At 44.1% G+C, this 16011-nt stretch overlaps 1 protein-coding gene across 7 annotated transcripts in view; it reads left to right on the top strand.

Annotated features, from left to right (window-relative positions):
- Window positions 1–5261: 5261 nt before the first annotated feature.
- Window positions 5262–16011, top strand: part of LOC110148572 (stimulated by retinoic acid gene 6 protein-like) — a 41415-nt gene continuing 30665 nt past the window's right edge. For 2 of the 7 annotated variants that reach the window (XR_011492725.1, XM_020910615.2), the window contains exon 1: window positions 5262–5498. Coding sequence is in view for 5 of the 7 variants with exons in the window: in XM_020910615.2 (XP_020766274.2) it covers window positions 5479–5498 (20 nt within the window). In the remaining 2 variants the exon portion in view is untranslated. The remainder of the gene's footprint in view (window positions 5499–16011) is intronic. The other 5 variants (XM_020910614.2, XM_020910616.2, XM_020910618.2 and 2 more) reach the window with 3 other exon arrangements.

Below are 16011 nucleotides of genomic sequence, written 5' to 3'. Positions count from 1 at the left end.
GTGTGACGGTGCCGTTAACTGGCCTGGGAGCCGATGGATGCGGTGAGTGGACAGCAAGGACACCTCGGGTCTAGTTCCCATTTGGCTCTGGAAGATCGTCATGGAAACAGAGTGGCCATTTAAAATCTATAGGCCATGCTGGGAGATCTTAATACTTCTTAGGAGCAAGAGTCATGATCTGCCGTGATCAGAACTTGATCACGCCTTAGCTTCCTGCATCTCTCTGGGTGTCATTTGGTTCTTGGTCCCACTGACCAGTGCTAGGCTCTTGTTTTGTGTCTCAAGGTCAGACTCCTGAGAGTGATGACCTGCTTGACAGAATGTCCATCATAGATGACAGATTGACGTGATTTATGACTGGCTGTTCTTGGGCCAGGGGCTCGGCCTCGGTTTAGTGAGCAGTGCTCTGGGGCACAGAATCTCACAGCACCAGCATGAAAGCTCACGCCCTTGGCACCACCCTATGGGCATAGCAGACTTTCTGAGGCTTGGCCAGTCCTGTTAGTGTACTTCCCTTCCTTAAGCCCATGTCTTCTTATCCTTAAAATCAAGAACTTGGACCACATGATGTTTACAAGTCCTCCACATTCTGTGCTGTGTTAGCTAGGGCAACACTAGCTGCTATAACAAATAGGCCAGCACTTGACTGATTTGTTACAATAGACCTTTATTTCTTGCTCATGGACAGATGTAGAGCAGCAGTCCCCAACCTTTTTTGTATCAGGGACTGGTTTCGTGGGAGACAATTTTTCCATGGACTTGGGATGGGGATGGTTTTGGGGTGATTCAAACCCATTACATTTATTGTGCATGTTATTTCTATTATTACTTTGTGATATATAATGAAATAATTATACAACTGATCATAATGCAGAATTGGTGGGAGCCCTGAGCTTGTTTTCCTGCAACTATATGGTCCTATCTGGGGGTGATGGGAGACAGTGACACCCAAAGTGTGTTATTTATGTCCAGACTACTCCATAATCTCATTTTCATTGCTGTCACTGCAGAAAAGCCTGCTTCACAAAGATGAGGTGTTGAAAATGCAAGCAGACTCTCCAGTGCTTTTGTAGCAATCTCAGGACATTCCTCCTCGACTTTAATCCATAATCTATGGAGATTTGAAGTTGCCTCAAACAGTTAAGAGGCCACTGTCATTTGCCATCTCAAGCAGTTGATCTTCTTTTAGCATATCGATTCAGCTGGCTTATTCACAATTGAGTCACGGATCCATTCCTTCCCAGTTTGGTGGTCTTTTGTGGTTGAGAAGTAATGTTCAAATTCTTTTGAAAGTTGAGATAGGTGATCATGCTTGGAGAAAGAAGACCCTGGCTCAGTCTCTTTTGAAATCTCTGCTCATGTTTGAAACATGTCAAAAATCCTGATTTCACTCATCACCCCTGTAATTCCAGTTTGGCTTTGAATGTAACTACTTTGTCTGCCAACTGAACACAGTTGTTCTCTCCTGAGAGGGTGGACTGAGTTCCTCGAACAGGTTGAACAGGTTTATTGACTCATTCTGTGTCACTGAAATATGCTGCCAATGGTGACTGTTTTTTTAAAAGAAATCTCTAGAACTGCTCTCATAACTCAAAAACTCTGGCCAGCAACCTACCTTTAGAAAGCCATCTCATCTCTGTGTATAAGTCTTCTCCTACAAGCTGAGATGCCATGGGTCCAAATGGGTGCTCTGCATCCATCTCCTCACAGATTTGCATGAAGGGACTTGAGTTAAGGGCATGTACTCTAATGCGGTTGATAATTTTAATCACATCCTGCAAAACATTGTTAAATTCAGGTGACTTTTTTTCAGCTAGCCAGTATTTCTCTATGGATGACATAGTGCATTGATTCATATTCAGAAGGGAATTCTTTGACCTGAGTAGTGAAACCAGAAAGTCATCCAGTCATGGCAGCCACTTCATCTATGTATATACCAACACAAAATGACCAATTCAGCTTTCCTGATATGTAATCATTCAAGTAATGCCCCAAATTCTCCAAGCCAGGCTTCAACAGTACATGAACTGTGAACTTCCAGATGTTCAAGCTGGTTTTAGAAAAGGCAGAGGAACCAGAGATCAAATTGCCAACTTCTGTTGGATCATCAAAAAAGCAGAAGAGTTCCAGAAAAACATCTACTTATGCTTTATTGACTGTGCCAAAGCCTTTGACTATGTGGATCACCACAAACTGGAAAATTCTGAAAGAGATGGGAATACCAGACCACTTGACCTGCCTTTTGAGAAATCTGTATACAGATCAGGAAGCAACAGTTAGAACTGGACATGGAACAACAGACTGGTTCCAAATAGGAAAAGGAGTATGTCAAGGCTGTATATTGTCACCCTGCTTATTTAACTTCTATGCAGAGTACATCATGAGAAACACTGGGCTGGAGGAAGCACAAGCTGGAATCAAGATTGCTGGGAGAAATATCAATAACTTCAGATATGCAGATGACACCCCCCTGATGGCAGAAAGTGAAGAACTAAAGAGCCTCTTGATGAAAGTAAAAGAGGAGAGTGAAAAAGTTGGCTTAAAGCTTAACATTCAGAAAACTAAGATCATGGCCTCTGGTCCCATCACTTCATGGCAAACAGATGGGGAGACAGTGGAAACAGTGACAGACTTTATTTTGGGGGGCTACAAAATCACTGCAGGTGGTGACTGCAGCCATGAAATTAAAAGACGCTTACTCCTTGGAAGGAAAGTTATGACCAACCTAGACAGCATATTAAAAAGCAGAGACATTACTTGGCCAACAAAGGTCCATCTAGTCAAGGCTATGGTTTTTCCAGTAGTCATGTATGGATGTGAGAGTTGGACTATAAAGAAAGCTCAGTGCTGAAGAATTGATGCTTTTGAACTATGGTGTTAGAGAAGACTCTTGAGAGTCCCTTGGACTGCAAGGAGATCCAACCAGTCCATCCTAAAGGAAATCAGTCCTGAATATTCACAGGAAGAACTTATGGTGAAGCTGAAACTCCAATACTTTGGCCACCTGATATGAAGTACTGACTCACTGGAAAAGACCCTGATGCTGGGAAAGATTGAAGGCAGGAGGAGAAGGGGACGACAGAGGATGAGATGGTTGTATGGCATCACCACCTGAATGGAGATGAGTCTGAGTAAACTCCGGGAGCTGGTGATGGACAGGGAGGTCTGGCCTGCTGCAGTCCAGGGAGCTGCAAAGAGTCAGACTTGACTGAGCGGCTGAACTGAGCTGAACTGAATCATTCAAAGGCCTGAATAGTTCTACAGCTGTGTTGGTCGGCAACAGAAGTGCACATAATATATCCTCAAGCACACTCTCAAAACAAGCACTGTTGCCTTGATGTCAACATTGGTAGACTCATCAATGTCAGCATTGCATGCCACAGTGACTCATGAATCCCTTCTAACAATTGAGCCTCAACATCCCCTGCTGTTTCATCAATTCATCTAGTTATGGTGCCAGTTATAAAAGACGAACATGTGCCACCATTTGAACTGCAGCCTCTCCTAAAAGTTCATGATAACTGTCCTTAGCAGCAGGCACGATCAACTCTACCAAGAGTAAAGTGCTTCTTAGCTTTACCAATGCAGTTGGCCACTAAGAATGATGCTCTCGGTACAGGCACATTGGACGAAGTGATGGCCTTCGATAATTGTTTCTGTTCTTCACGTTTGTGGGGTTTTTTCCTTTTAAAAGACTCCAAAGTCTTTTCTTTTAATGCAGGGTGCTTGGTCTCCATGTGGAGAAGTAGTTTTGAAGGCTTCAGGGCTTTGTTGTGTAGCCAGTCACCACATAATATACAAAACAGGGTTGGAGAATATGAATCACCTGTTGCAACGAAGCCATAATTTAAGTTGGACTCGGCATTTTCTATTGAATGCAATTTTCTTTTTGTTTGCAATCTTAGAGGCTTCTGCCGTCTCATCATTGGGTCTTTCCCCAAGATCTCTAGCAACGTTTTTTTTTTACTCATTTTGGCTAGGGTTAGCTTTCAGGCTTACCAAAACTGTGACTGAGGCAAGTGTTCAGTGCAGGAAAGAGGCATGGATGGGAGTGGTAAATAAAATAAAGTGGTAAATAAAAATTAAAAAATAAAAAATAAAGTGGTAAATAAAATAGTGGGCCATGCACAGACTAAAATAAGTCGGATTCTGACTTAAAGCCTGCCACCAGTTGCAGCTTGTCACTTGCCACTGTCTGATAGGTTTTGATATGAGTCTGCAAGCAATTGATTTATTATGGTCTCTGTGCAGTCAAGCCTGTCTAATGATAATCTGTATTTGCAGCCACTCCCCAGTGCTAGCATCACCACCTCAGGTCCACCTCAGATCACTAGGTATTCAGGTCTCACAAGGAGTGCACAACCTAGGTCCCTCACATGTCCTGTTCACAGTAGGGTTTGCACTACTGTGAGAATCAGATGCCACTGCTGATCTGGCAGGAGGCAGAGCTCAGGCAGTAATGTGGGTGGTGGGGAGCGCCTGTAAATGCAGATGAAGCTTTGCTTGCTTGCCTGTTGCTCACCTCCTGCTGTGTGGCCTGGGTCCTAACAGACCGTGGCCCAGTACTGGTCTGTGACTCAGGCGTTGGGGACCCCTGGCATAGAGGACAGTTTCCTCGACATGGTGATTCAGGGACCTAGGCTCCTTCCCTCCATTCCTGTCAGGCCTTTGAATCCTAAACCAGCAGGTGGGGAAGGAGAGGGTAGAAAAACACACTTGCTTCTTAACTGTCTTAGCCCAGCAGTGATACATATCACTTCCGCTCACATTCCATTGGCAGCCTTGGTCCCATGTTTGTTCTAGATGCTGGGGTGGGCTGGGAAATATGCCCCTTGGTTGGGCAGGTCCTTGCCAGCAGCAGCTTCACTTTATGGCAAGGGAGTAGGAATTCCTGGTGGAGAGCTAGCCCTGGTTCTGCTACGGGAGTAGGGTTCTGTTTTGAATTTGTCTCTAGCCCCTCCTCCCAGCAGAAGGTCTTGTTTCCAGAGAGAATCTTGAAGACAGTGGTCCTCATTTCCTAATTTATTGCCTTGAGGCCGAGTAGGCAGAGTCCTACTTTATTGCCTGTATTAATTTTTACAGCTAGCCCAAGAGGCCTCAACTGCTGAACAAAGCTTCAGTATCTCAAGGAGCCAGTGCCCACAGCCAGCAGGGACTAAGAGAGATTGCAGGAGCCTCAGAAAGAGGAACTGGGAGGGCAGTTCCTGATTTTGAATGAGAAAGCACGCGAAGGGTGGAAGAGCCAGAGAATAGCCGGTAGTGTTCCCAAACAAGGAGGAGGCCACCACATGCTGTCATTTCTCAGGTGAATATTTGACTGGATGTTTGTTTTTCTCTGAGGGTTTTTGGATGATGTGACAGAAACTGGGAAGACAATCAGAATATCAGAAGCACTCAACCGGAGGCCAGAGAAGCCCAAAGAACAATTCAGAGAAGCGGATTGCTCACCAGGGTGGCAAGCAGTGCTTTTCCACCAAGATGCTTCCCCCAAATGCAAGGTGAGTTATCAGGGCCCAGCTTGAGACAAGGCATGCTGGCAACAGCATGTTCCTGGCAACTGTCTTCTTTTTTTAATTAAAAAAGTAATTTTTTAATTGAACTACTTTAGTTGAAGTGTAGTTAATGTACAACATTAGTTACAGTTGCACAATGTAGTGATTCATAATCTTTAAAGGTTATACTCTATTTATAGTTATAGAATATAGGCTATATTCCATATGAAAGTGAAGTCGCTCAGTCGTGTCTGACTCTTTGTGACCCCATGGACTGTAACCTACCAGGCTCCTCCATCCATGGGCTTTTCCAGGCAAGAGTACTGGAGTGGGTTGCCATTTCCTTCTCTGGGGGAGTCTTCCCAACCCAGGAATTAAACCCAGGTCTCCTGCATTGCAGGCAGACGCTTTACTGTCTGAGCTAATAGGGAAGCCCTATATTCCCTATATTGTACAATATATCCTTGTATTTTATGTATAATAGTTTGTACCTTTTCATTTCCTACACCTGTCTTGCCCCTCTCCCCTTCCTTCTCGCCACTGCATGCATGCAGACATCAAGTCGTTTTAGTCGTGTCCGACTCTTTGCAACCCTATGGACCATAGCCAGCTAGGCTCCTCTGTCCGTGAGATTCTCTAGGCAAGAATACCAGAGTGGGTTGCCATGCCCTTCTCCAGGGGACCTTCTCACCCAGGGATCAAAGCCACATCTTTTACGTCTCCTGCATTGGCAGACAGGTTCTTTATGACTAGTGCCACCTGTGAAGCCCTCCCTCTCACCACTGGTAACCGCTAATTTATTCTCTGTATCTATGGTTTTTTGTTGCTGCTGTTGTTATATTCACTAGTCTGTTGTACTTTTTAGATTCTACATATACGTGATATCATTTGATATTTGTCTTTCTCTGTCTGACTTAGTTCACTTAGCATAACTTCCAAGCCCATCCATGTTGTTGCAAATGGCAAACATGTTGTCCTTTCTATGGCTGAAAAGGGGATCTTCTTTATCCGTTCATCTGTTGATGGACGCGTGAGCTATTTCCATATCTCGGCTGTTGTGAATAACACTACTACAAACCTTGCGGTGCACGTACCCTTTCAACTGAGCGTTTTTGTTGTTTTCAGATACATACCCAAAAGCGGAATCGCTAGGTAATATGGTAGTCTGTTTTTAGTGTTTTGAGACACCTGGTGATGTCTTCTTTGCTGTTGGTGATTCATGGGACCGGGAAGAAGGCCTGGTTTATGTAATCTGGCAGCTGGCACTGAGCAAAGACCCACAGATAGGTTCTTGGCTCAGTGAACAGATTTCAGCTTGCCTTCGTTTTGAAGGTACAGACTAGAGTGGAAGGAGCTCAGAGGATCTAGGTTTGGAACCTGGCTCTGTAGTTTCTAGTAGATCTTAAAGCCTCAGTTTCCTCATCTATTAATCAGTTTCCTCACCTATTAACCCCTGTCCTAACCCACAACTTTGTGAAGATCATATGAGAAAAGAATATGAAAGGCATTTGAGAGGTGTAAAGTCATGTCTAGCTAGATGTCATGAATTAAGAATTCTCACTCAAACTTTTAAACTTAAACATTTTATCTTAAATGATTCTAAAACTAAAAAGACTACTCAAAAAGTAGAACCATCGCTTCCTGGTGTCAGGGGAGTCTCTGTTTAGATTGTTGCAAGATGTTATTGTAGGGAAGAAAAAAAATAATACTTCCTCTATTATTCTAGGTTCTTGGCCAAGATACTCCTATAATAAAAAAAAAGATTAACAGGAGATAAACAAAAGTTTAATAACATGTATGCCTTCTGTATGGGCTCCCCAGGTGGTGCTAGTGGTAAAGAACCTGCCAACCGATGCAGGAGATGTAAAAGGCACAAGTTTGATTACTGGGTAGGGAAGATCCCCTGGAGGAGGGCATGGTAACCCCCTCTAGTATTCCTGCCTGGAGAATCCCATGGACAGAGGAGCCCTACAGGCTAGAGTCCGTAGAGTCGCACAGAGTTGGACACAGCCGGAGCAACTTAGCACGCATGCACGTGTATGCCTCCTGAATACACGGGAGACACCTAGGAAAACTGAGCCAACTCTCCCAGATGACGGAAGTTGTCACCCTAAATACCATCTTCAGCTAGAGACAAAAAGGATATTAGGGTGAGGAGTCAGCTATAAGAAGTTATTAGGAAAAGCACAGTAAACAAAGGTAAGATTATAAAAGAAATAAAAATGAATGGTGCTTTTTAGGACAGTTAAGAATGGAAGGGAGCAAAAAAGAAAAAAATGGGCCTTTGTCTTCTTCAATCACCCGTTTTTCTCATGGTAACTCTGCCTGAACTTGCCAGACATGGGTGAAAACACTTCCATACACTCCTTCCAAAAGGAGGGTAGCTACCAGATGCAGACCATTCTTCTCTGAACAGTAAGCTCCCACTGAAGGGGTAAGGTCAGGGCAAAGGAGAATAAACAGAGATCTGGACACCCAAAGGAGGAAACAGGAAGGCCCTAGGAGAAGATGGAATAAAGAAGCAGGCCAGAGACGAAAGGCCAGTCAATAGGTCATCTTAAAGTTATCAGGTGTGTTTGAGTCCCACCAAAAACGAGTGACCGTCTGCCTCTGACTGGTGTTCTCCGAGGATCCAGTGAGACCTTGGTGATGAGTGAAAGTGAAAGCGAAAAGTGAAGTCGCTCAGTCGTGTCCGACTCTTTGCAACCCCGTGGGCTGTAGCCTAGCAGGCTTCTCCATCCATGGGATTTTCCAGGCAAGAATACTGGAGTGGGGTGCCATTTCTGTAAAGCACTATTTACTACAGTGTCCTGCTCAAGACAAGAAAATCCTTGCAGTCCTTCTGCCCTGGGAAAGAGCTCTGTTTCCAGCTTAGCTGAACTGATTCTGTCTTTGAGTCAGCTGACCAGCTGGTTAAACAGCGGAGCCAAGACGTCCAGCCAGGAGTCCAGCTCTTTGGCTATGTGGCTCCTGTATCTCTTGATAATGTCAGACCCCACCTCCAGGAGGGACCCCAGGGTTTGCTGAGGGCCAGGCTGCTGCTTGGAATACTCCACTCCCACCTCATGAAACAGCATCTGTGGGAGGCAGTCATAGGGAAGGTGGAAGCCGGCCTGAGGTTCAGCAAGCACGGTGCTTCTCAGTTAACAAATCACCATTCCTATCAATTCTCAAAGGATCTAGGGAAGTGTTGGCATCCCATCCATTCTACAGATGAAGCAACCAAGGATGCAGCAGGAAAAATGATTCACCCCAGCTCAAGAGGTTTCTAACTCCAAATCCCAGGCTTGTCCTCTGGGTAGATCTGAGGACTCACACGTGCATGAAAACAGCCCATATACACCCTCTGATGGAGGTTACAAACCAGAGCTGATCATTCCCAGCTGCACATGAAGTGTTCAGGCACTTCAGGCATGTCTTACTATTTGCTACCCCATGGACTATAGGCTGCCAGGCTCCTCTGTGCATGGGGTTCTCTGGGCAAGAAGACAGGAGTGGGTTGCCATGCCCTCCTCTAAGGGACTTCCTGACCCAGGGGTTGAACCCGAATCTCTCACAGACTCTGCAGCTCACTGGCTGGGGAAGCCTGGATGTGTGTCCTTGCCTTCTGGTGCTTCAGTTTTCTCATGGGTGAAATGGGGTGATGACAGTACCTCTCACAGGGCTATCATGAAGCCGAAATTAGTTAATAAAAGCATACCCTTGAGGGATAGCGGGGCATACTGTAGGCCCTTGAGAAAGGCTAACTTCCCATCTATCCATTTAGGAAGCCTTAGTGGGCACCAGGGTTTCCCTGGGGGCTCAGACAGTAGAGACTCTGCCTGCAACTTGGGAGACTTGGCTTTGATCCCTGGGTTGGGAAGATCCCCTGGAGGAAGGCATGGCAACCCATTCCAGTATTCTTGCCTGGAGAATCCCATCGAAAGAGGAGCCTGGTGGGCTACGGTCCATGAGGTCGCAAAGAGTCGGACACGACTGAGTGACTAAGCATAGTGGGCACCTGTCGTCGCCACGTGCTGGGTGAGGAGCCGAGCACATGAGAAGGATGAAGAAGGTCCCTGCCCCCGGGGAGCACCTCCTCTAGTGGGGGACACAGACATATGAAGACTTTTCCACAAAGTGGGCTCCCTGCTGTGATTGTGGACTGAGTCCCAAGCAGTCTAACTATCTCAGTTCACAACTGAGATCCTGGGCTCATCTGAGACTAGGAAGCCACGGCACTTTTAGGAGCAGGGCTGGGTGGGCTCCAAGTGGTATTTCCTGGCCAAGTGCCTCTACATGAGGGCCTCAGAGGAGGAGGCTGGTGGCTCTGGAGGATAGAGGGGCCATTCTGGGCAAGATTGCTGTGTTCTGCCTGCCCCGCCCCCCAACCTGTAGCACGAAGCGCGGGACACAGATCACGGGCCCAGGTGGGCAGAGCACTCGGGCTACTGGTTAACCAGGCAAAGGACTTCGGTCCACTGTGTGACCAGGAGCCCAGGGCAGGGGAGCCCCAGACACTCGCTCACCTAGCAGGGGGCCAGGGGCGCCGGTCAGCTGCCCGTGGACGTGCACTGGGTTGGAGCTGGGGGCACTCAGTCTGCAGTGGGCTGACCCCAGATGCTCAGGGCAGAGGAGCAGATGGGGTCTGGCATTTGAGGAGGTAGAAACAGCCAGTGAGAGTCCCTCTGCAACCCAAGAAAGGAAACTTTCCTTTGGTCCAAAAGCAGGGAATTGTACCAATAGAATAGATTATCACACACGATTTACAAATAAAACAAATATACAATGATCTTCCTTGCAAACTGCACAGACCCAATTAAATCTCACAGAATGCTTTCATTGATTTTTGCCAGAACTCTTGTATATGTAGTCAACCTGCCATTGACCCATGAGTTTATTTCCGACATGAGTGTTGGTTGATATATTTATTGACATTAATGAGTAAGCCAAACATGCAACAGTGGAAACAAGGTGTGAGTCAGAGTTTCATTTGCCAGAAACTCCTTTTTGGATGAGTGAGATAAGAATTTTAAACTCTAGAAGAATACTTCCTTTTTTTTTTTGCTATTCATAATGTAATGGCTACAAACATGTTTAAATTTAATCTGCCTTGTTAACATTTTCTCTGTCACATTCTAGACAGTCTCAGAACATAAATCAGAGCCTGATTTGTAGTGCTCCCCCATCTCCCTGGTATAAATACTCCCAGCCTGACTGATTTCAAGCTCACGATGTGATGTTGCTGAATGGAGGTGTGAAGGGGGGCACGGGAGTAGCACAGTCCATAGCACAGAGTTTTCATCCTGCACATATAACAGATGTAGGTAACCCCCAGAGAGAAATCACAGCCAAAGGTAGCAAAGTAATTAGGAGGTGATGGGTTTTCAGGGCTTTACTACTTTCCTTTTTAATAACTTATTTAATTATACATTTGTATATTTTAATTTTTACCAGTAGTGGTGTTTACAAATTGGCTTGCAAAATTCCTGATGATGTGACAGTCCTAAGCGGGCACAGGCCAGCTTGAGCATACTATCACATCTGCCTCCAGCTCCAGGCAGGACTAGGAGGAGGCTGTGTGTTAGGGGATTGAAGGGATTCACAAAGCTGAGGCTGGGCTGACCCCAGAGACCCTGGCACACAGGCTGCCTCATTGCTGGAGGCATCACACGGACAGGCATGCTCATGCACACACACACACACAAACATACTGCACACACCTCTTCCTCCTTCTCAACCCTTCTTTGCGCTCAGCAGTGGGAACCAGTTCCCTTTTTTCTGCCCCCAGTGTGGCCGATGCCACACTCTCAGAGCACCTTGAGCTGGACTTGAAATAACCTGGGCTTTGGGATGTTTTCTGCTCACTGGTCCTCTTTGGGCCTCAACTTCCTGAGGGCAATTCCCATGGGATTTAGCAAACATGCCCTAATCCTGTCTGTGCCAGGTGCTGGGCTGGATTTGGGATCAGAGATGAGTCAGCCACAGCCCGGAAGGTCAGCGAACTCTCGGAGCTCTGAGTCATGTGAGCTCGCAACAGGGGCTGGGAGGATGGTGTCATGCAGCGGTGCCTGGCTCCCAGCCTCGCCCCCTCCTGGGCCAGTTAGGAAACCTCTCCTGGCTCCAGTTCCTCATTTTGAAAAGGAGTTATTAAAATCTGCTACTTGTAAAGACTACGTAAGATAACATAAAATAGCAGAATTCCTAAGGAGGTTGTGATACCCAATAGTGACATCAAACAATAAAAGCGATTATCATATGTTTGATGACCATAGAGTGATAACCTTAGGACCAAAGGAAGCAGGACTGTGGGGCGCAGAGACACCGTTCTGCCCCCAGCAGGCGATCAGCACAGAAGTGTCAGAGAAAGAAGCTAGGAATGCAGCTGACCTGTGCTCTAGATGGACCAGTTCTGTGTCTTTGCTTGGACTCATCCTCATTACTTTTTATTTTCAATCTTTATTTTTTTTTATTTTGCATTTATTATATAATTTAAAAATTGTCTCTTTTTAATTAATGAGAGATTTATAATTTATACCCCATCATAGAACAAATCTTGCATGTTTTCACTTTATGCTGATTCTTGGGTAGCTTCCCTTCAGAATGGTGTTTTATTGTTCTGGGAACTGAGCAGAAAACCTCCAGTCTTTTCCCTGATTACAAAACCCAGTCATTCATTCAGCGTATGTTTATTGATGTCTACTTTGTGTTAAGCACTGTTCTAAGCAGTTGTCAAGCACTACATCTATGCAGTACCCTTGGAAAATTCAGGAAAATCACTTTTTAAAAGTAGAATGGACTCAAATGCCACTACACAGAGATAACCACTTTTCACAACTTGGGATCATATTGTTTTATAATATGTTTCCCTTAACAATATATCACAAACACAGTTCCAAGCTGTCATCTGTGAACATTAGATTTTCTACATTTGGGGGTGCTGTGTTGTGGTTCACCCCTCAACAGATCTGCCCCAACAGCCCTGGATCCATTAGGAAGTAGTGTGAGTTTCAGAGACCAAGAAGGGGGTCTCAGTGGCCTTCTAACTTGGGTTGACCTCAAGTCAAGGTCACCTGTTCATGCTGGAGGGGACGCATGGATAGAGCTCTTATTTCGAGAGCTCCGCTCTCTACTCTCTCTGAGCTCACCTGCATCTAGCCACTGCCAGACTCTCATCTCAGCCCTCCAAGGAGACAGGTCCAGCAGTGAATGTGTGCAGGCAGAGTCACCCCACTGAAAGAGTTCTATGGGTCTGTATATTCTGACATGAGAAATTGCCCTTCTTTAATAAAAATCTTTCCCTTTCCTTTATTGATTAAATGAAGAAATCAATCAAATCAGACAACTTTAGTCTGATCCCATTTTTGCTTGAAACTACAGGTTACAAAAACATAATTATGGAAGGGAAAGGGGCTTTTATTAGTAGTTTTTACATTTGTAAATATTCTGAATATTTTACAATAAGTACAATTTACCTTTAAAATGTTAAGCACACACAGGAGGGATGGAGGGAGGAAGGATGAAATTTTTAGTGTTCTAGTACATGTCCCCAGTCATCTCTCTGATTATTTCCTTAGTGTATGTTTTTTAGAATTAGAATTCCTAGAAGTGGAATTGCCATATTTTAACAGCTCTGGGTATATATAGCAAAATTAATCCTCAGAATGGCTATTTCTCCTTGCACTTTGATTACCAGTAAATGAATACCAACTTGTCTTGACCTTCAGTAATTCTGAGTAGCACTGTCAATAACTCCCACTTCAATAGATAAGACAGGGTCTTCCCTGGTGGTCCGGTGTTGTCCTAATGGTCTGGAAGCGAGTGACGAGAGTGAAGACAGAACACGAAATCTGGTGCAATGGGCCAGGGGGCCTGCAGCCTCTATTGGACTGAGGTACAGAGTCCACTCTGAGCCCAGCTTTTATTCCTAATTGCAGACTACAAGACTCTTTTGATCTTAAATTTCCCAAGACACTACGCTGACATAGTCCAGATCTCCTTGTTATTACCCTAGGCCGCTCACTTTTGGGCTAGTCTTGGGAACAATCAGCAAGTGCATAGGCAGCGTTCAGGCCTGACACTAACCCAGAGTTCCAAGGTCCATGCTTTCAGGATCCCAGTCACACTCCCTTCTGGGTCTGGCCTTGGGGTTTGTAACAAGGAGATTATTGTTAAGAAAAACATGAAAGATAATCATTAACACAGTTTCTTAATATATGCTGTTTTTCCAGGTGCTATGTCTGTGGAATTTCTCAAGGCTGTGAAAGTACATTGTTAGAAATTCCCACTACATCTTCCCCCCTTTTGGTTTTTCAGGAGTAAATACGCCGTCTGAGCAACTTTTTTCTTCATCAGTTCTCAGATGGTTTTTCTCGTGCATCTGCGGACTAGACACAAAACAGTTAAAAATATACATCCTGATTATAGTACCAAGCAATTCTCCTCCTAAAGTTTTAATCCACATCACAGGGTTAAGTTTATGTAAGCTTTCCTCAGTTTCTTCAAATAAATCAATTTCTGGGAGTAATTGTAAGTGAACATTCTGCATATTAGAAATAGTAGCCATAATTGGGAAATATCTAAGGATAGATTATTATGAACATGTCCTCTCAAATGTTTAAATAATCGATCCCAAGTATATGCTCTTTGATTATATTTATGAGGTGTGACACAAAATGAAGAGATATTCCAATCACACTTGAGATGCTTTAGTAATTTTAAGTTTTGTACTTCGTCCCCTAGTAGAACTGAATTTTCTAAATCAATCAGTCGTTCATTAATTTCTTGGTCTATGTGGGTTTGACTTCCCTGGGCAGAACTGCATCTTGGTGCCGCTGCTGGACAAACGTAGTCGTTTATATAGTTTGATGCAGTGTCTCTCCAGCTACTGCTGCGGTCGGGGCTATAGCAATAATTCCCACAATAGCTGCTATAAGAGGTCCATTAAACTTTTTGGAACATTGTAGTACTTTCTTTATAACCTTTAAAAGAGCATGTGTTTCAGGAGAGCCTTCCCAAGGTCTGGTTTGATTTACTGGAAGCCATATTCCCAACCTCCTTCTTAATATAACAAATGACTGATTAGAATTATAAAGTGAAGAATTTAAGCAAGTATATAATTTTCAGTCCTAGCAAGAATGTTCTTGTAAACTTTCATTGATAAAAATTGTTCCTTTCAAGAACACATAAGAATCTCTCACACAAGACTGACTATAAAATGTCCAGTTTGTACTGGTATTAAATGTCAATAAATAATGAGTTTTATCGGAATAATGTCCATCCCAAATTTGGCATTTTTTTAAGACTTAAAGCCAATCTCCAAATCTCTCCTTGCCCTCTTCCTTTATCCAGTTGTGGGAATGGGGGTGACAGGCCACTAACATGCCATATAATTGGATGATCTGAATGAGTGGTAATATTAATGGTCAAAGACTTTATGCACCCGCCAATGAAGCCTCACAAATAAGGATCGCAGGACTGATTTTGATGAGAGCAATTAGAGACTGCATACCCCTGAGGGGATCAGTCCCATACAATTCCATAGGAACCATTATTCAAAATTACTCTCTTAGTCCAATAGAGGCTGCAGGTCCCCTGACCATTGCACCAGATTTCCTGTTTTGTCTTCATTCTCATCACTCGCTCCCAGACCCTTAGGGCAACAGTCCAGTGGCTAATATTCCATGCTCCAAATGAAGGGGACCCAGGTTCGATCCCTGGTCAAGGAACAAGATCCCACATGCCCCAACATAGAGTTGACATGCTGCAGCTGAGGATCCCACATGCTGCAACACAGACTGAAGACGCCGCGTGCTACAGCTAAGACCCCGTGCAGCCATGCAAGTAGATAAACCTTAAAAATAGATAAGGCAACACTTACCTTAATTTCCCCTTTTATTACTAGTTAAAATTTTAAGAATTTATTGAATATTTGTATTTTGTCCCTTGCTGGTGGCTTACTGTTCTTTGGACAGTTTTGTTCTTGTGTCTCAAGTTTGGTCTTTATTTCATTTTTTTCTTTTCCTGTGGCTTGTTGGAGTGATTGAATTTTTATTTCTTCATATTCACTTTTTAGTACAATGATTTGCTTTCCATTTATATCCTTCTGGTAGCTAACTGTGGACTTTTAACGTACTTACTCAGAGTTATATTTTACTTATAAATCCTAGAAAAATAAAACAGATTTCTACACCATCCTCCTAAACATGACAAGAACTTGGTCATCATTTCACTTCCCTTTATATCCACATGTGTTCCTACCCTTCCATGTGAGGTATCATCTGGTATTTAAACTCCAAATGGACATTTCAAACATTTTATTTCACAATAATTACTTATCTAGATATTTCCCCCCTAATTCTTCTGTTTGTTGTTGCTTTTAAATCCTTCCCCTTCCTCCTAGATTTGTTTTTCTTCTTAATTGAGAATTTTCTCCAGTATTTCTTTTAGAACAGGTCTTTTTGAGTCCTTGTGTTTCTAACAATGTGTGTGTTAATATATATTTGTGTGTGTTTAAAATTCTGTGCTTGGGAATAATGGG

Source organism: Odocoileus virginianus, chromosome 18 (genome assembly GCF_023699985.2).
Source record: "Odocoileus virginianus isolate 20LAN1187 ecotype Illinois chromosome 18, Ovbor_1.2, whole genome shotgun sequence".
NCBI classification, from domain to species: Eukaryota; Metazoa; Chordata; class Mammalia; order Artiodactyla; family Cervidae; genus Odocoileus; species Odocoileus virginianus.
The sequence above is the reverse complement of the archived record's forward strand: the minus strand, read 5'-3'. Positions and strand labels throughout refer to the sequence as shown.